The sequence below is a fragment of the Bombina bombina genome, chromosome 11 (genome assembly GCF_027579735.1).
Source record: "Bombina bombina isolate aBomBom1 chromosome 11, aBomBom1.pri, whole genome shotgun sequence".
In the NCBI taxonomy this organism is placed as follows: Eukaryota; Metazoa; Chordata; class Amphibia; order Anura; family Bombinatoridae; genus Bombina; species Bombina bombina.
Genome location: NC_069509.1, coordinates 171380889 through 171403657, shown reverse-complemented (window position 1 = coordinate 171403657; position 22769 = coordinate 171380889). Strand labels below are relative to the sequence as shown.

General features: G+C 35.2%; 1 protein-coding gene across 1 annotated transcript in view; it reads right to left on the bottom strand.

Moving 5' to 3' along the window:
- Window positions 1–22769, bottom strand: part of RSPH10B (radial spoke head 10 homolog B) — a 73740-nt gene that overhangs the window by 10229 nt on the left and 40742 nt on the right. Inside the window, exon 16 of the mRNA XM_053695219.1 lies at window positions 17601–17697. Coding sequence (XP_053551194.1) covers window positions 17601–17697 — 97 coding nt within the window. The remainder of the gene's footprint in view (window positions 1–17600; window positions 17698–22769) is intronic.

Genomic DNA, 22769 nt, shown 5'->3' with positions numbered 1-22769 from the left:
TAAAGTCTAATAATGTTTAGCTCCTCATTACTTATGAATGTTATAAATCACTGTTGTCCTGATCTCATAGTCTGTGCAGGCACACACATCTCTGCACCTTCCCCTCATATAAGATCAGATTACGGTTGGAACACTATTGTTTTTGCGCAAGCGATATTGTGTTTTCGCACACATTTGCAAGCAAGTTAAATTGCGCTTGTATTACAATTTTAAAGTAAATGATAACTCTTGAGGGCATTCACGATTTACATTATGATTACCGTGACCTCAGAGGTCTGGTTAACTGTTTTGTGAAACTAAAAAGTTGCACAAAACACATAAAAATGACGTTACAAAGTACAGTTACACTTATAATAACACCATCTCATAAAAATGATTCACAAAAAATATTGCACAAAAAAGTTATAAGGGCTCAAAGAAATATGGTCTCAGGTGTTAGAAAAAAAAAAAGCAGGCAAAGGGCTTTAACAGAGATATACATACATACACTTGTTTAAATATTTATGTGTATATACTTTTGTGAGATACTGTATGTGTGTGTGTATGGATATATATATATAATATACACACACATACACACACACATATATATATATATAATATACACACACATACACACACACACATATATATATATATATATATATATATATATATATATATAATATACACACACATACAGTATCTCACAAAAGTGAGTACATCCCTCACATTTTTGTAAATATTTTATTATATCTTTTCATGTGACAACACTGAAGAAATACACTTTGCTACAATGTAAAGTAGTGAGTGTACAGCCTGTATAACAGTGTAAATTTGCTGTCCTCTCAAAATAACTCAACACACAGCCCTTAATGTCTAAACCGTTGGCATCAAAAGTGAGTACACCCCTAAGTGGAAATGTCCAAATTGGGCCAATTAGGCATTTTCCCTCCCCGGTGTCATGTGACTCGTTAGTGTTACAAGGTCTCAGGTGTGAATGGGGAGCAGGTGTGTTAAATTTGATGTTATCGCTCTCACACTCTCTCATACCGGTCACTGGAAGTTCAACATGGCACCTCATGGCAAAGAACTCTCTGAGGATATGGAAAAAAGAATTGTTGTTCTACATGAAGATGGCTTAGGTTATAAGAAGATTAAATTGAGTTTAAACACATCTTCCTTGGGGCATAACACTGATGATGCACCTACCCTGAAGCATCACACCTTTCACCTTGGGACATTTGATAAAGTTGCTAGTACAGCATCGAAACGTCATGCCTATCCCCCATTTTTAACTCTGGATAATTAAAAGTTAATTTTTACTTTCAAGTCCAGCGAGTGCTGTCTTTTTTGGATCTTTGCATTTTTTCTGGCAGATGCACCCTGGCAGATGCAATGCTGTTGACAAGGAGTGCAATTCCTATTTGGACATTTAAAAAAATAAAAAAATAATATATATATAGTATAGACAAATATAGCGCACTCCCACTCGCCAACAATTACTCCAGACCAGGGTGCATAAGCAAATAATCAATATAGTCCAATAATATGCACTCTCTGGATTTAAGCACCGCACACTTTATTCAGTAGTGACGTTTCGGGGCATTCACCCCTTCCTCAGGCCAGGGGTGAATGCCCCGAAACGTCACTACTGAATAAAGTGTGCAGTGCTTAAATCCAGGGAGTGCATATTATTGGACAATATATATATATATATATATCACTAAGTGGTTATCGGTCACTCAGTGGTCACTAAGTAAATACTAGTCACTCTATTGTGACAGAGTAAAATTCAGTCACTCTGTAGTCAATGGTTATCTGTCAATCAGAGGTCATTCAGTTATCACCGGTCTCTCAGTAGTCACTGGTCACTCAGTGATAACTTAGTGGTGAAAGGTCACTCAGTGGCCACTGTTCACTCATTGGTTATTGGTTTCTAAATGGTCAATGAGTAAATAAGTCACTCTGTGGTCACTCAATGGCTACCAGTCACTCAGTGGTCATTTAGTTATCACTGGTCACTCAATGATTACTTAGTGGTAAATCAGTGGTCAATGAGTGGTAAAAGGTCACTCAATGATCATTCAGTGGTAACTGGTCACTGAGTAGTCACTGGTCACTCTGTGGTCACTCAATGGTAACCGGCCACTCAGTGGTCATTCAGTTATCACTGGTCACTAAGTGGTCACTCAATGGTCACAGGTCACTCAATTGTTCACTTAGTAGTAACTCAGTGGTCAATGATTACTCAGTGAGGACCATTCTGGTTTAATCAGTGGTCAAAGGTCAATATGTGGTCATTCATTTTTTTATCGGTCACTAAATATTTACAGATAACTCAGCGTCATCCATATGTTGCTCAGTGGTCACTCGTTATTCATGGGTCAAACTCTGATCACAAGTTATTATTCATGCAACGAGCTGATTGATTGGAGAATAATAGTATAATCAATTACATCATTGCATAAAAATTCCTCAATTTTATTTTTTTTTTAAATGGCAGCATGCCAAAAAAAATATATAAAACATTAAACAAATACAATTGGCACCAGTGCAGCAAAAACCCTCCTAAATGCAGAGCATCACTTTCCTTGCTCTAAATCAGGTCCTAGAATTACTATAATGCTAACTAGCTAGGAAATGGTGTATATTAGACATAACATCATTACACTTAGCAACAGCAGCTAATCTTTCACTTTAATCTTATATAAACCTTAACCTACTATTCACCAACAAGTTGTTATTCCTGATCTATTATCCACAGGAACATAAATTATAAATACAAATATATACAAAAATCTGCTCACTCTTTATTTGTACTTGAGGAGACTGTTAGAATGAAAAGATAGCAGATATATTAGCATACATTTTAATATGCAAATGAAACTAACCCAAGATGCTTTGCACATAATAACAGTCTCTACTTAACAGATTCTTTTAGACATATTTAATCACATTTTTAGTTTTAGGATCTGAATATCATCAAAAAATGTTCAGGGTGATATGAAACACCAAAATAAAAAACAAAATTTTAGAGAGGATCTGTAAGATACATAGGAGGAAACCAATATTTAGTAGCAAGTTTGAATAGATCTCTAGTTTCAAATATTTTACCAGTGAAGTCCGGGATTGATAGTCTATATCTATACACACACATTATTTTTTCTTATACTGTGATGATTGCTGAGTTCTTAAAGGGACACTAAACATAAATGTTTTCTTTCATGATTCAGATAGAGCATGACATTTTAAGCAACTTTCTAATTTACTTCTATTAAATTTTCTTTAGTCTCTTGGTATCTTTATTTGAAATGCAAGAATGTAAGTTTAGATGCCGGACCATTTTTGGTGAACAACCTGGGTTGTCATTGCCGATTGATGGATAAATTCAGCCACCAATAAAAAAGTGCTGTCCAGAGTACTGAACCAAGAAAAAAAGCTTAGATGCCTTCTTTTTCAAATAAAGATTGCAAGAGAACAAAGAAAAATTGATAATAGGAGTAAATTAGAAAGTTGCTTAAAATTGCCTGATCTATCTGAATCACGAAAGAAAAAATTTGGGTTCAGTATACCTTTCATCATGTTTAGATATCATAGCATGTACAGTACTATGAAGTGTGATGCTATAGCAAGAAGGTGAGGTATTCAAAATGTATTCTATCTTAGCAACAATCCATTTTCAGTATTGATAACTTCTGAAATTCTATATATTAACCCCTTAATGACCAACGACGTGCAGGGTACGTCCTCCAAAAAAATGTCCTTAACGACCAAGGACGTACCCTGCACGTCGTTGGTCTTTGAAAGCAGTGGAAGCGATCCTGATCACTTCCAGCTGCTTTCATGTTATTGCAGTGATGCCTCGATATAGAGGCATCCTGCAATAACTTTTTTAAGCAGTCCGATGCAGAGAGAGCCACTCTGTGGCCCTCTCTGCATCGGCTATGATCGTTGGTGGGTGGGAGCGTGTCCAGGGAGGCCATCAGTAGAGGAGGGGGGCGGGATTGCGTGTGCGCGGGTGTGCGCGTGCACGGGAGCGTGCACGCGCGTGCACGGGCGCGTGTGCGCGTGCACTGGAGCGTGCACGGGAGCGTGCGCGCGCGTGCACGTGTGAAACTGCCAAAAAAATAAATTGAAGTGGAAGAGGCACAAGGTGGGACTCAGTGGGAGAGAGGGTGGGAATAAAAAATATTAATGATCTGGGAGAGGGTGGGGGGTTGGGTGTTAAGGGGGGTAAGCTACACTACAGAAAATATTAAAATAAACTTTTGATTTCAAACTGGGTACTGGCAGACAGCTGCCAGTACCCACAATGGTGCACAATAAGGCAGAGGAGGGGGGTAGAGAGCTGTTTGGGGGGATCAGGGAGGTTGGGGCTAAGGGGGGGGGGTCCTACACAGCAGAATTATTTTATTTTTTTAAACAAAAAAAAACAAAACTTTTATTTTAGTACTGGCAGACTTTCTGCCAGTACTTAAGATGGCGGGGACAATTGTGGGGTGGGGGAGGGAAGACAGCTGTTTGGGAGGGATCAGGGGGTGTGATGTGTCAGGTGGGAGGCTGATCTCTACACTAAAGCTAAAATTAACCCTGCAAGCTCCTTATAAGCTACCTAATTAACCCCTTCACTGCTAGCCATAATACACGTGTGATGCGCAGCAGCATTTAGCGGCCTTCTAATTACCAAAAAGCAACGCCAAAGTCATATATGTCTGCTATTTCTGAACAAAGGAGATCCTAGAGAAGCATTTACAACCATGTGTGCCATAATTGCACAAGCTGTTAGTAAATAATTTCAGTGAGAAACATAAAATTGTGAAAAATGTAGCGTTTTTTTTCAATTTGATCGCATTTGGCGGTGAAATGGTGGCATGAAATATACCAAAATGTGCCTAGATCAATACTTGGGGTTGTCTTCTGCACTACACTAAAGCTAAAATTAACCCTACAAGCTCCCTACATGCTCCCTAACTAACCCCTTCACTGCTGGGCATAATACACGTGTGGTGCACAGTGGCATTCAGCGGCCTTCTAATTACCAAAAAGCAACGCCAAAGCCATATATGTCTGCTATTTCTGAACAAAGGGGATCCCAGAGAAGCATTTACAACCATTTATGCCATAATTGCACAAGTTGTTTGTAAATAATTTCAGTGAGAAACCTAAAGTTTGTGAAAAAATTTGTGAAAAAGTGAACGATTTTTTTTATTTGATGGCATTTGGCGGTGAAATGGTGGCATCAAATATACCAAAATGGGCCTAGATCAATACTTTGGGATGTCTTCTAAAAAAAAATATATACATGTCAAGGGATATTCAGGGATTCCTGAAAGATATCAGTGTCCCAATGTAACTAGCGCTAATTTTGAAAAAAAGTGGTTTGGAAATAGCAAAGTGCTACTTGTATTTATTGCCCTATAACTTGCAAAAAAAGCAAAGAACATGTAAACATTGGGTATTTCTAAACTCAGGACAAAATTTAGAAACTATTTAGCATGGGAGCTTTTTGGTGATTGTAGATGTGTAACAGATTTTGGGGATCAATGTTAGAAAAAGTGTGTTTTTTCCATTTTTTTCCTCATATTTTATAATTTTTTTATAGTAAATTATAAGATATGATGAAAATAATGGTATCTTTAGAAAGTCCATTTAATGGCGAGAAAAACTATATATAATATGTGTGGGTACAGTAAATAAGTAAGAGGAAAATTACAGCTAAACACAAACACCGCAAAAATGTAAAAATAGCCTTGGTTCCAAACGGACAGAAAATGGAAAAGTGCTGTGGTCATTAAGGGGTTAATCAACTAATGGTCATTTTTTTTTATTGGAAAATAAATGTTTACAAAGCAAGGAAAAACAAAACATGTTAAACATAAAGCAAATAATAAAAATACATTCCAATACATTTGATGAAATCTGAACTATTTGTCATTTAATATAACACCATACACTACAACATTATACAAAAATATAAATTCACATTTCAAAGATGTGAAGTTGATCTAATTCACTCTTTATTTTACTTGAGGAAACTAAAGACTGAATATAAATATGCAAATAAAAACTACCCACAAATGCTTTGCAAGTAAAAACATGCTCTACTAAACAGACTTTTAAAGCTATTTGATATTTTCCAATTTGTGAGCTGATTATAATGCTTAATAAATGTTCTGATTGATATGATTCCTTAAAATATAACTAAAACATTTTTAGAGCGAATTTAAAGGGGGAGACCAATATTTAGCATAAAAAAAGAGTCTGTTTTGTAGAGCCTGTTGTTACATGCAAAGCATCTCTGGGTAGTTTTAATTTGCATATTTAAATTTATGCAAATAATTTCTGCTCTCCATTCATTCTAAAAGTCTCCTCAAGTAGAATAAAGTGTGAACAGATATATAAGTATTACCAACATCAATTCAACATTTACAAAATTGGGCGCAGGATTTAATGCTCAATAGATGTTCTGGGTTATTACTCATTATACTAAAAGAGAAAAAAAAATCTATATGGGGAGACCAATATTTAGAAGCAAAAACATATTTCATCAATAAATGTTTTGAGTGACATGAAGCACTAAAAAAAAAAAGTTTGGAAAGGATCTACAAACTAAAAAGGGGGAAACCAGCAACAACGTTTTGTATACCCTACCTCAGCGTATTTTGACAGCAATATGGTTAAATATTTATAGATAAATTAGTTTGCAATAAGCCAAGAATTTATTCATTAGAATTAAACCTTATATATATGTGAGGACACTAGAACATAAACACTTCAGCTAACATAAGTCTTGCACTGTTGAGTTAAACTTTAACCATCAATCATTCTATTTTATAAAAAAAGAAAGTATGAGTTAATATAATTATATATCCATTCACTCTTTATTGTACTTGAGGAGACTTTTTAGAGTGAATAGATTATACATTTGAATATGCAAATTTAAATTACCCATAAATACTTTGCATGTAAAAACAGACTCCTTTTAGACTCTTTTAGAGCTAGTTGCTAATGTTTGCTAGATTTTCAATATGAATATTGTTATTAAATGTTTTGTCTGATATGAATCACTAAAATAGATTTAAAAAAAAATCATAAAGGATCTGCAAGCTACACAAGGGGAGACCAATAGCTAGTACAAAGTTTTTACCTCATATAATTTAAAACTGGTTTCTAGTGTAACAGTGTTAAAAAAAAAAAAAATTAACACATACTTTTACCTCAGTTTTAAAATAAACAGATATTAAAGCAGTATATAAGTAAGTCTTATTCTATGCAATCTGATTGTGATTCACTCGCAAGTACAAAGACTTTCAAGAGCAATAGTCAGTATTAAAACTTTAAGTAATAATTTTTAAGGGCTTACTTGCATTCAAGACATACTTTTATAATTAGCAAGTGATGCTCTTTGTAAACAGGTTGAATACAAAATTTGTATGAGTAAATATAATTATACATCTAATCACTCTTTATTGTACTTGAGGAGACTTTTTATAATAGATGCATATATTTGAATATGCAAATTTAAATTAACCAATAAATTCATTGCATGTAAAAACAGACTCTTTTTAGACTCTTTTAGAGCTAGTTGCTAATGTTTGCTAGATTTTCAATATGAATATCCTTAATAAATATTTTGTCTGATCTGAATCACCAAAATAGATAAAAAAAAAAAAATTCTGCAAGCTAGACAAGGAGAGACCAATAACTAGTACAAAGTTTTTACATACCATAACTTATAACGGTTTTTTTAATTAATTTTTTTTTTTTTTTTTATAATTAGCAAGTGACAATCATTGTGAATTGCAACAAAAAGTAAATGAGTTAATATAATTATATATCTATTCACTCTTTATTGTACTTGAGGAGACTTTTTAGAGTGAATAAATTATACATTTGAATATGCAAATTTAAATTACCCATAAATACTTTGCATGTAAAAACAGGCTCTTTTTAGATTGTTTTAGAGCTAGTTGCTAATGTTTGCCTGATTTTGAATATCAATATCCTTAATAAATGTTTTGTATGATATGAATCACCAAAATAGATTTTAAAAAAAAAATCCATAAAGGATCTGCAAGCTACACAAGGGGAGTCCAATAGCTAGTACAAAGTGTTTACCTGACATAATTTGGATCTGTTCTATAACAGTATTAGACAAAAATGCTTTAAAGGGACAGTCAACCATAGAATTGTTATTGTTTTAAAAGATAGATAATCCCTTTATTAACCATTCCCCAGTTTTGCATAACTAACACAGTTATATTAATATACTTCTTACCTCTGTGATTACCTTGTATCTAGGAACCTTCTTCCAGCCCCCTGATCACATGACTGTGACTGTTTATTATCTATTTTCTTAAATTTAGCATTGTGTTGTGCTAAATCTTAAATAACCCCCTGTGCCTGAACACACTGTTATCTATATGGCCCACGTGTACTTTCTGTCTTTTTGTGTTGAAAAGAGATTTAAAAAGAACGTGATAAGAGGCAACCCTCAAGGGCTTAGAAATTAGCATATGAGCCTACCTATGTTTAGTTTAAACTAAGAATACCAAGAGAACAAAGCTAATTTGATGATAAAAGTAAATTGGGAAGTCGATTAAAATTAAAAGTCCTATCTGAATAATGAAAGCTTAATTTATACTTGACTGTCCCTTTAACACATACTTTTATCTCAGTTGTTTTAAAACATAAGTGACATTAAAGAAGTATAAACGTTTTAATTGTTATTCTACTCAATCTGAAAGTGATTTACTTGCACGTACAAACTATTATAGAGTGCTAGTCAGACTCAATATTACAAACTTTATGTAATAGCGTATGATAATTTTGAAGAGCTTACTGCATTAAAGACATAGCTTTATAATTAGCAAGTTATGATCATTGTAAGCAGGTCAAATAGAAATTTTGTATAAGTTAATATAATAACATATTTAATTACTCTTTATTGTATTTGGGGAGACTTTTTAGAGTGAACAGATGCATACATTTGAATATGCAAATTTAAATTACCCATAAATTCTTTGCATGTAAAAACAGGCTCTTTTTAGACTCTTTTAGAGCTTGCTAATGTTTGCCAGATTTTGAATATGAATATCCTTAATAAATGTTTTGTCTGATATGACTCACCAAAAAAAAAATTAAAAAAAATTAAAAATCTGCAAGTTAATAAAGGGGAGAACAATAGCTAGTACAAAGTTTTTACTTTGCATAATTTAAAGGGACACAACCCAATTCTTTTCTTTTATAATTCAGAAAGAGCATGCAATTTTAAGCAACTTTCTAATTTACTCCTATTATCAATTTTTCTTCATTCTCTTGCTATCATTATTTGAAAAAGAAGGCATCCAAGCTTTTTTTTGGTTTCAGTACTCAGCACAGCACTTTTTTTATTGGTGGATGAATTTATCCACCAATCAGCAAGGACAACCCAGGTGGTTCAACAAAAATGGTCCGGCATCTAAACTTACATTCTTGCATTTCAAATAAAGATACCAAAAGAATGAAGAAAATTTGATAATAGGAGTAAATTAGAAAGTTGCTTAAAATTTCATGCTCAATCTGAATCACAAAATAATTTTTTTGGGTACAGTGTCCCTTTAAGGCTGTTCTCTTAGTGTAAACTGTTAGGAAAAAAAAAATTTAAATGCTTAAACACTTACTTGAATCTCAGTTGTCTTAAAACATGAGATATTAAAGCAGTGCAAAATTGTTAAGTTTTCTTAATTAATCTGATCGTGATTCACTACTAGCAAGTAGAGCGCTAGTCAGTGTTATAAACGTCATGTGATATTGTATGATAATTTTATAAGTAGCAAGTGACGATCAATGTGAGCAGGACAATAGAAATTTTACAGAAGAATTTTAACAAGAATATGGAACGGGCATGAGGAGCAGGGACGACCAATATAGCAAATAGGAATTAAATATGCCCCGCTAAACGTAGTATGGAGGAGATGATGATAATGCAGCCACCGCAGAAAGACCGAAAAAAAATGCTGCATGAAGCACAATATGAGGAAGTACTAATTAAATTATTTTAAATATAGTATTATATAAATAAAGTATACAAAATAAATAATACTTAAAAAAATTATTTTTAAATGAATTTCAATAACATACCGCAATGCAAATTAAGGGCTATGCAAAGCAGTGCTCAATGATCATCACCCGGAACGATAGTTACAACCTAAAGCATTAGTAGGGACTGATTAGGCTGCAACACTGGAATGGCTTAACTGCTCATACGCAATTTAATATGTGCGTGCATGAGAAATTATTTACGAGTCGATGGTGATTAGAGGTTAATACACATAAGAAAGAATAGGGAAAGAGGTGGGTGGAGCTTGGTGGCCATTTTAAACTGATTTAAAAAAAACAAACACGTTTTTACAATTACAGTTCTTGCTTTCTAGCTGGTGTACCATTGACCTGGTTCAGGACACTTGTTTAATGTGTTTGAGCAGGTAGGTAAAAATTATGAAAGGGTATTGACTGTCCCTTTAAGGTGGTATCAAAGTACTTTTAAAGACTGGCAATTGCAACTATACATTATTAGACTTTCAAAAGAGGAGACGTCTGCAATATATTTTAGGTGTTGTTTTTAACTATTTTTAATAAACCAGCAATGATTTTGTATATTAATGTCTTGTTTTTTACAGTAATGTAAATAACGTATAACACAGATAAACACTTATTTAAGGTTTCAATCCTATATACTTATTAGCGCTTTGTTTTTCTTTTTTCTGTCATATATGTCCTGGCTGTAAGACCAGTTTAAACAATAGCTCATGTAGGGTTAATTATGTAGGGTTGTGTAGCGCTTTAAGTTTTGCATTTTCCTTTAAATGGGTTAACAAACCTCTTGTGATCAGAAGATTTTTCTGCAGTCTTGCAAAAAACTAACATACAAGCGTATTAGGTATTAACACATTGTTTACTGCACATATTTGCTCACACACCATACTTAATGTTACAATAAACTAACATACAAGCGTATTAGGTATTAACACATTGTTTACTGCACATATTTGCTCACACACCATACTTACTGTTACAATAAACTAACATACAAGCGTATTAGGTATTAACACATTGTTTACTGCACATATTTGCTCACACACCATACTTACTGTTACAATAAACTAACATACAAGCGTATAAGGTATTAACACATTGTTTACTGCACATATTTGCTCACACACCATACTTACTGTTACAATAAACTAACATACAAGCGTATTAGGTATTAACACATTGTTTACTGCACATATTTGCACACACACTATACTTACTGTTACAATAAACTAACATACAAGCGTATTAGGCATTAACACATTGTTTACTGCACTTATCTGCACACACACTATACTTACTGTTACAATAAACTAACATACAAGCGTATTAGGTATTAACACATTGTTTACTGCACATATTTGCTCACACACCATACTTAGTGTTTCAATAAACTAACATACAAGCGTATAAGGTATTAACACATTGTTTACTGCACATATTTGCACACACACCATACTTACTGTTACAATAAACTAACATACAAGCGTATTAGGTATTAACACATTGTTTACTGCACATATTTGCTCACACACCATACTTAGTGTTACAATAAACTAACATACAAGCATATTAGGTATTAACACATTGTTTACTGCACATATTTGCTCACACACCATACTTAGTGTTTCAATAAACTAACATACAAGCGTATAAGGTATTAACACATTGTTTACTGCACATATTTGCACACACACCATACTTACTGTTACAATAAACTAACATACAAGTGTATTAGGTATTAACACATTATTTACTGCACATATTTGCTCACACACCATACTTACTGTTACAATAAACTAACATACAAGCGTATTAGGTATTAACACATTGTTTACTGCACATATTTGCACACACACCATACTTACTGTTACAATAAACTAACATACAAGCGTATTAGGTATTAACACATTGTTTACTGCACATATTTGCTCACACACCATACTTACTGTTGCAATAAACTAACATACAAGCGTATAAGGTATTAACACATTGTTTACTGCACATATTTGCTCACACACCATACTTACTGTTGCAATAAACTAACAAACAAGCGTATTAGGTATTAACACATTGTTTACTGCACATATCTGCACACACACTATACTTACTGTTACAATAAACTAACATACAAGTGTATTAGGTATTAACACATTGTTTACTGCACATATTTGCTCACACACCATACTTAATGTTACAATAAACTAACATACAAGCGTATTAGGTATTAACACATTGTTTACTGCACATATTTGCTCACACACCATACTTACTGTTACAATAAACTAACATACAAGCGTATTAGGTATTAACACATTGTTTACTGCACATATTTGCTCACACACCATACTTACTGTTACAATAAACTAACATACAAGCGTATTAGGTATTAACACATTGTTTACTGCACATATTTGCACACACATCATACTTACTGTTACAATAAACTAACATACAAGCGTATTAGGTATTAACACATTGTTTACTGCACATATTTGCTCACACACCATACTTAATGTTACAATAAACTAACATACAAGCGTATTAGGTATTAACACATTGTTTACTGCACATATTTGCACACACACCATACTTACTGTTGCAATAAACTAACAAACAAGCGTATTAGGTATTAACACATTGTTTACTGCACATATTTGCTCACACACCATACTTACTGTTACAATAAACTAACATACAAGCGTATTAGGTATTAACACATTGTTTACTGCACATATTTGCACACACATCATACTTACTGTTACAATAAACTAACATACAAGCGTATTAGGTATTAACACATTGTTTACTGCACATATTTGCTCACACACCATACTTAATGTTACAATAAACTAACATACAAGCGTATTAGGTATTAACACATTGTTTACTGCACATATTTGCACACACATCATACTTACTGTTACAATAAACTAACATACAAGCGTATTAGGTATTAACACATTGTTTACTGCACATATTTGCTCACACACCATACTTAATGTTACAATAAACTAACATACAAGCGTATTAGGTATTAACACATTGTTTACTGCACATATTTGCACACACACCATACTTACTGTTACAATAAACTAACATACAAGCGTATTAGGTATTAACACATTGTTTACTGCACATATTTGCACACACACTATACTTACTGTTACAATAAACTAACATACAAGCGTATAAGGTATTAACACATTGTTTACTGCACTTATCTGCACACACACTATACTTACTGTTACAATAAACTAACATACAAGCGTATTAGGTATTAACACATTGTTTACTGCACTTATCTGCACACACACTATACTTACTGTTACAATAAACTAACATACAAGCGTATTAGGTATTAACACATTGTTTACTGCACATATTTGCTCACACACCATACTTAATGTTACAATAAACTAACATACAAGCGTATTAGGTATTAACACATTGTTTACTGCACATATTTGCACACACACACCATACTTACTGTTACAATAAACTAACATACAAGCGTATTAGGTATTAACACATTGTTTACTGCACATATTTGCTCACACACCATACTTACTGTTGCAATAAACTAACATACAAGCGTATAAGGTATTAACACATTGTTTACTGCACATATTTGCTCACACACCATACTTACTGTTACAATAAACTAATATACAAGCGTATTAGGTATTAACACATTGTTTACTGCACATATTTGCTCACACACCATACTTACTGTTACAATAAACTAATATACAAGCGTATTAGGTATTAACACATTGTTTACTGCACATATTTGCTCACACACCATACTTACTGTTACAATAAACTAATATACAAGCGTATTAGGTATTAACACATTGTTTACTGCACATATTTGCTTACACACCATACTTACTGTTACAATAAACTAACATACAAGCGTATTAGGTATTAACACATTGTTTACTGCACATATTTGCTTACACACCATACTTACTGTTACAATAAACTAACATACAAGCGTATTAGGTATTAACACATTGTTTACTGCACATATCTGCTCACACACCATACTTACTGTTACAATAAACTAACAAACAAGTGTATAAGGTATTAACACATTGTTTACTGCACATATCTGCTCACACACCATACTTACTGTTACAATAAACTAACATACAAGCGTATTAGGTATTAACACATTGTTTACTGCACATATTTGCACACACACCATACTTACTGTTGCAATAAACTAACATACAAGCGTATTAGGTATTAACACATTGTTTACTGCACATATTTGCACACACACCATACTTACTGTTTCAATAAACTAACATACAAGCATATAAGGTATTAACACATTGTTTACTGCACATATTTGCACACACATCATATTTACTGTTACAATAAACTAACATACAAGCGTATTAGGTATTAACACATTGTTTACTGCACATATTTGCTCACACACCATACTTACTGTTACAATAAACTAACATACAAGCATATAAGGTATTAACACATTGTTTACTGCACATATTTGCACACACACCATACTTACTGTTACAATAAACTAACATACAAGCGTATAAGGTATTAACACATTGTTTACTGCACATATTTGCACACACACCATACTTACTGTTACAATAAACTAACATACAAGCGTATAAGGTATTAACACATTGTTTACTGCACATATTTGCTCACACACTATACTTACTGTTACAATAAACTAACATACAAGCGTATAAGGTATTAACACATTATTTACTGCACATATTTGCACACACATTATACTTACTGTTACAATAAACTAACATACAAGCGTATTAGGTATTAACACATTGTTTACTGCACATATTTGCTCACACACCATACTTACTGTTACAATAAACTAACATACAAGCGTATTAGGTATTAACACATTATTTACTGCACATATTTGCACACACACCATACTTACTGTTGCAATAAACTAACATACAAGCGTATTAGGTATTAACACATTGTTTACTGCACATATTTGCTCACACACCATACTTACTGTTACAATAAACTAACATACAAGCGTATTAGGTATTAACACATTGTTTACTGCACATATTTGCTCACACACCATACTTACTGTTACAATAAACTAACATACAAGCATATTAGGTATTAACACATTGTTTACTGCACATATTTGCACACACACCATACTTACTGTTACAATAAACTAACATACAAGCGTATTAGGTATTAACACATTGTTTACTGCACATATTTGCACACACACCATACTTACTGTTGCAATAAGCTAACATACAAGCGTATAAGGTATTAACACATTGTTTACTGCACATATTTGCACACACACCATACTTACTGTTGCAATAAACTAACATACAAGCGTATTAGGTATTAACACATTGTTTACTGCACATATTTGCACACACACCATACTTACTGTTACAATAAACTAACATACAAGCGTATTAGGTATTAACACATTGTTTACTGCACATATTTGCACACACACCATACTTACTGTTACAATAAACTAACATACAAGCGTATTAGGTATTAACACATTGTTTAATGCACATATTTGCTTACACACCATACTTACTGTTACAATAAACTAACATACAAGCGTATAAGGTATTAACACATTGTTTACTGCACATATTTGATCACACACCACACTTACTGTTACAATAAACTAACAAACAAGCGTATAAGGTATTAACACATTGTTTACTGCACATATCTGCACACACACCATACTTACTGTTACAATAAACTAACATACAAGCGTATTAGGTATTAACACATTGTTTACTGCACATATTTGCACACACACTATACTTACTGTTACAATAAACTAACATACAAGCATATTAGGTATTAACACATTGTTTACTGCACATATTTGCTCACACACCATACTTACTGTTGCAATAATCTAACATACAAGCGTATTAGGTATTAACACATTGTTTACTGCACATATTTGCTCACACACTATACTTACTGTTACAATAAACTAACATACAAGCGTATTAGGTATTAACACATTGTTTACTGCACATATCTGCTCACACACCATACTTACTGTTACAATAAACTAACATACAAGCGTATTAGGTATTAACACATTGTTTACTGCACATATTTGCTCACACACCATACTTACTGTTACAATAAACTAATATACAAGCGTATTAGGTATTAACACATTGTTTACTGCACATATTTGCTCACACACCATACTTACTGTTACAATAAACTAACATACAAGCATATTAGGTATTAACACATTGTTTACTGCACATATTTGCTCACACACCATACTTACTGTTACAATAAACTAATATACAAGCGTATTAGGTATTAACACATTGTTTACTGCACATATTTGCACACACACCATACTTACTGTTACAATAAACTAACATACAAGCGTATTAGGTATTAACACATTGTTTACTGCACATATTTGCTCACACACCATACTTACTGTTACAATAAACTAACATACAAGCGTATTAGGTATTAACACATTGTTTACTGCACATATCTGCACACACACTATACTTACTGTTACAATAAACTAACATACAAGTGTATTAGGTATTAACACATTGTTTACTGCACATATTTGCTCACACACCATACTTAATGTTACAATAAACTAACATACAAGCGTATTAGGTATTAACACATTGTTTACTGCACTTATCTGCACACACACTATACTTACTGTTACAATAAACTAACATACAAGCGTATTAGGTATTAACACATTGTTTACTGCACATATTTGCTCACACACCATACTTACTGTTACAATAAACTAACATACAAGCGTATAAGGTATTAACACATTGTTTACTGCACATATTTGCACACACACACCATACTTACTGTTACAATAAACTAACATACAAGCTTATTAGGTATTAACACATTGTTTACTACACATATTTCCACACACACTATACTTACTGTTACAATAAACTAACATACAAGCTTATTAGGTATTAACACATTGTTTACTGCACATATTTGCACACACACACCATACTTACTGTTACAATAAACTAACAAACAAGCGTATTAGGTATTAACACATTGTTTACTGCACTTATCCGCACACACACCATACTTACTGTTACAATAAACTAACATACAAGCGTATAAGGTATTAACACATTATTTACTGCACATATTTGCTCACACACCATACTTACTGTTACAATAAACTAACATACAAACGTATTAGGTATTAACACATTGTTTACTGCACATATTTGCTCACACACCATACTTAATGTTACAATAAACTAACATACAAGCGTATAAGGTATTAACACATTGTTTACTGCACATATTTGCACACACACCATACTTATTGTTACAATAAACTAACATACAAGCGTATTAGGTATTAACACATTATTTACTGCACATATTTGCACACACACCATACTTACTGTTACAATAAACTAACATACAAGCGTATTAGGTATTAACACATTGTTTACTGCACATATTTGCTCACACACAGTACTTACTGTTGCAATAAAATGTAACTGGTTGGTTCTGCCCTTTTCCAGTGAACTTCCAGGCATTTTTCATAAATTGGCCTCTTGGTAGATTTTTAGACCTAAACTTGAGTTTTAAAAATAAAAATAAAGTTCAGTTTTATTCCTGTGCTTATTTACTCTACAGGCACCTATTGTTTAAATGATGCACAATCCTAGTAGTTTACATTAAGCTAAAGATTCATTATTAGAAGACAAAGAAACGAGGAATAATAAAATACATTTTTGACTTTAGACCCTTTAAATGATAGCACTTTTCAAAGTTTTCTTTTTTTTAATGTTTAATTTAAAGGAAAATTAAACCCCAAATTTTTCTTTCATGATTCTGACAGAGCATACAATTTTAATTTACGTCTATTATCAAATTTTCTTTGTTCTCTTGTTCTCTTTTTTTGCAAAGCAGTTACAGGAGTGTGCACATGTGTAGAGCACTATATGGCAGCAGTTTTGCAAGAATTTGCAAGAGCACTAGAGGACAGCACTATTTCCTGCCGTATAGTGCTCCAGACACCTACCTAGGTATCTCTTCAACAAAGAATACTATAGGAATGAAGCAAATTTGATAATAGAAGTAAATTGGAAACTAAAATTGTGTGGTCTGTGTGAATCACAAAATGTTTTTTTGGTGTTTCATATCCCTTGGTGGTTTAGAACACTTTATACGTTAATTAAAAATGAACACAAAATTAAAAGGATACTAAACCCAAAAAACAAAATTTATGCTTACCTGATAAATTCATTTCTTCTGTAGTGTGGTCAGTCCACGGGTCATCATTACTTCTGGGATATTATCTCCTCCCCTACAGGAAGTGCAAGAGGATTCACCCAGCAGAGCTGCTATATAGCTCCTCCCCTCTACGTCACCTCCAGTCATTCGACCAAAGGACCAACGAGAAAGGAGAAGCCCAAGGGTGTATTGGTGACTGGAGTATAATCCAAAATTTTTTTTAGCCTGCCATTAAAAACAGGGGGGGCCGTGGACTGACCACACTACAGGAGAAATGAATTTATCAGGTAAGCATAAATTTTGTTTTCTCCTGTTAAGTGTGGTCAGTCCACGGGTCATCATTACTTCTGGGATACCAATATCAAAGCAAAAGTACACGGATGACGGGAGGGACAGGCAGGCTCTTTATACGGAGGGAACCACTGCCTGAAGAACCTTTCTCCCAAAAACAGCCTCCGAAGAAGCAAAAGTGTCAAATTTGTAAAATTTGGAAAAAGTATGAAGAGAAGACCAAGTTGCAGCCTTGCAAATCTGTTCAACAGAAGCCTCATTCTTAAAGGCCCAAGTGGAAGCCACAGCTCTAGTAGAATGAGCTGTAATTCTTTCAGGAGGCTGCTGTCCAGCAGTCTCATAGGCTAATCGTATTATGCTACGAAGCCAAAAAGAGAGAGAGGTAGCCGAAGCTTTTTGACCTCTCCTCTGACCAGAATAAACGACAAACAGGGAAGACGTTTGACGAAAATCCTTAGTTGCCTGTAGATAAAATTTCAGGGCACGGACTACATCTAGATTGTGTAGCAGACGTTCCTTCTTCGAGGAAGGATTAGGACACAAAGATGGAACAACAATCTCTTGATTGATATTCCTGTTAGTGACCACCTTAGGTAGGAAACCAGGTTTAGTACGCAGAACTACCTTGTCTGAATGAAAAATCAGATAAGGAGAATCACAATGCAAGGCAGATAACTCAGAAACTCTTCGAGCCGAGGAAATAGCCATTAAAAACAGAACTTTCCAAGATAACAACTTGATATCAATGGAATGAAGGGGTTCAAACGGAACACCCTGTAAAACATTAAGAACTAAGTTCAAACTCCATGGCGGAGCAACAGTTTTAAACACAGGCTTGATCCTAGCTAAAGCCTGACAAAAAGCTTGAACGTCCGGAACTTCTGACAGACGTTTGTGTAAAAGAATGGACAGAGCTGAAATCTGTCCCTTTAAAGAACTAGCGGATAACCCCTTTTCTAAACCTTCTTGTAGAAAAGACAATATCCTTGGAATCCTAACCTTACTCCATGAGTAACTCTTGGATTCGCACCAATATAAGTATTTACGCCATATTTTATGGTAAATCCTTCTGGTAACAGGCTTCCTAGCCTGTATTAAGGTATCAATAACTGGCTCAGAAAAACCACGTTTTGATAAAATCAAGCGTTCAATTTCCAAGCAGTCAGCTTCAGAGAAGTTAGATTTTGATGTTTGAATGGACCCTGGATCAGAAGGTCCTGTTTCAGAGGTAGAGACCAAGGCGGACAGGATGACATGTCCACTAGATCTGCATACCAAGTCCTGCGTGGCCATGCAGGTGCTATTAGAATCACTGATGCTCTCTCCTGTTTGATTCTGGCAATCAATCGAGGAAGCATCGGGAAGGGTGGAAACACATAAGCCATCCCGAAGGTCCAAGGTGCTGTCAAAGCATCTATCAGAACCGCTCCCGGATCCCTGGATCTGGACCCGTAGCGAGGAAGCTTGGCGTTCTGACGAGACGCCATGAGATCTATCTCTGGTTTGCCCCAACGTCGAAGTATCTGGGCAAAGACCTCCGGATGAAGTTCCCACTCCCCCGGATGAAAAGTCTGACGACTTAAGAAATCCGCCTCCCAGTTCTCCACTCCCGGGATGTGGATTGCAGACAGGTGGCAAGAGTGAGACTCTGCCCAGCGAATTATCTTTGATACTTCCATCATTGCTAGGGAGCTTCTTGTCCCTCCCTGATGGTTGATGTAAGCTACAGTCGTGATGTTGTCCGACTGAAACCTGATGAACCCCCGAGTTGTTAACTGGGGCCAAGCCAGAAGGGCATTGAGAACTGCTCTCAATTCCAGAATGTTTATTGGAAGGAGACTCTCCTCCTGATTCCATAGTCCCTGAGCCTTCAGAGAATTCCAGACAGCACCCCAACCTAGTAGGCTGGCGTCTGTTGTTACAATTGTCCAGTCTGGCCTGCTGAATGGCATCCCCCTGGACAGGTGTGGCCGATAAAGCCACCATAGAAGAGAATTTCTGGTCTCTTGATTCAGATTCAGAGTGGGGGACAAATCTGAGTAATCCCCATTCCACTGACTTAGCATGCACAATTGCAGCGGTCTGAGATGTAGGCGTGCAAAAGGTACTATGTCCATTGCCGCTACCATTAAGCCGATCACCTCCATGCATTGAGCTACTGACGGGTGTTGAATGGAATGAAGGACCCGGCATGCCTTTTGAAGCTTTGTTAACCTGTCTTCTGTCAGGTAAATCTTCATTTCTACAGAATCTATCAGAGTCCCCAAGAAGGGAACTCTTGTGAGTGGAAAGAGAGAACTTTTCTTTTCGTTCACCTTCCATCCATGCGACCTTAGAAATGCCAGTACTAACTCTGTATGAGACTTGGCAGTTTGAAAGCTTGAAGCTTGTATCAGAATGTCGTCTAGGTACGGAGCTACCGAAACTCCTTGCGGTCTTAGTACCGCCAGAAGAGTACCCAGAACCTTTGTGAAGATTCTTGGAGCCGTAGCCAATCCGAATGGAAGAGCTACAAACTGGTAATGCCTGTCTAGAAAGGCAAACCTTAGATACCGGTAATGATTTCTGTGAATCGGTATGTGAAGGTAAGCATCCTTTAAATCCACTGTGGTCATGTACTGACCCTCTTGGATCATGGGCAAAATTGTTCGAATAGTTTCCATCTTGAACGATGGAACTCTTAGGAATTTGTTTAGGATCTTTAAATCCAAGATTGGCCTACGCAGCGTAGGAACGCTTCTTTCTTTATTTGGTTTGTTGACAACCTTGACAGATGAAATCTCCCTCTTGGGGGAGAGGATTTGAAGTCCAGAAGGTATCCCTGAGATATGATCTCTAACGCCCAGGGATCCTGAACATCTCTTGCCCAAGCCTGGGCGAAGAGAGAAAGTCTGCCCCCTACTAGATCCGGTCCCGGATCGGGGGCCCTCGATTCATGCTGTCTTAGGGGCAGCAGCAGGTTTCCTGGCCTGCTTGCCCTTGTTCCAGGACTGGTTAGGTTTCCAGCCTTGTCTGTAGCGAGCAACAGCTCCTTCCTGTTTTGGTGCAGAGGAAGTTGATGCTGTTCCTGCTTTAAAATTACGAAAGGAACGAAAATTAGACTGTCTAGCCCTAGGTTTGGCTTTGTCCTGAGGCAGGGCATGGCCTTTACCTCCTGTAATGTCAGCGATAATCTCCTTCAACCCGGGCCCGAATAAGGTCTGCCCTTTGAAAGGTATATTAAGCAATTTAGATTTAGAAGTAACATCAGCTGACCAGGATTTTAGCCACAGTGCTCTGCGTGCCTGAATGGCAAATCCGGAATTCTTAGCCGTAAGTTTAGTTAAATGTACTACGGCATCTGAAATAAATGAGTTAGCTAACTTAAGGGTTTTAAGTTTGAGTGTAATCTCATCTAGTGTAGATGATTCAAGTGTCTCTTCCAGAGACTCAAACCAAAATGCTGCTGCAGCCGTGACAGGCGCAATACATGCAAGAGGTTGCAATATAAAACCTTGTTGAACAAACATTTTCTTAAGGTAACCCTCTAATTTTTTATCCATTGGATCTGAAAAAGCACAGCTATCCTCCACCGGGATAGTGGTACGCTTAGCTAAAGTAGAAACTGCTCCCTCCACCTTAGGGACCGTTTGCCATAAGTCCTGTGTGGTGGCGTCTATTGGAAACATTTTTCTAAATATCGGAGGAGGTGAGAACGGCACACCGGGCCTATCCCACTCCTTAGTAACAATTTCAGTAAGTCTCTTAGGTATAGGAAAAACATCAGTACTCGCCGGTACCGCAAAATATTTATCCAACCTACACATTTTCTCTGGTATTGCAACTGTGTTACAATCATTCAGAGCCGCTAACACCTCCCCTAGTAATACACGGAGGTTTTCCAGCTTAAATTTAAAATTTGAAATATCTGAATCCAGTCTGTTTGGATCAGAACCGTCACCCACAGAATGAAGTTCTCCGTCCTCATGTTCTGCCACCTGTGACGCAGTGTCTGACATGGCCCTAATATTATCAGCGCACTCTGTTCTCACCCCAGAGTGATCACGCTTGCCTCTAAGTTCTGGTAATTTAGCCAAAACTTCAGTCATAACAGTAGCCATATCCTGTAATGTGATTTGAAA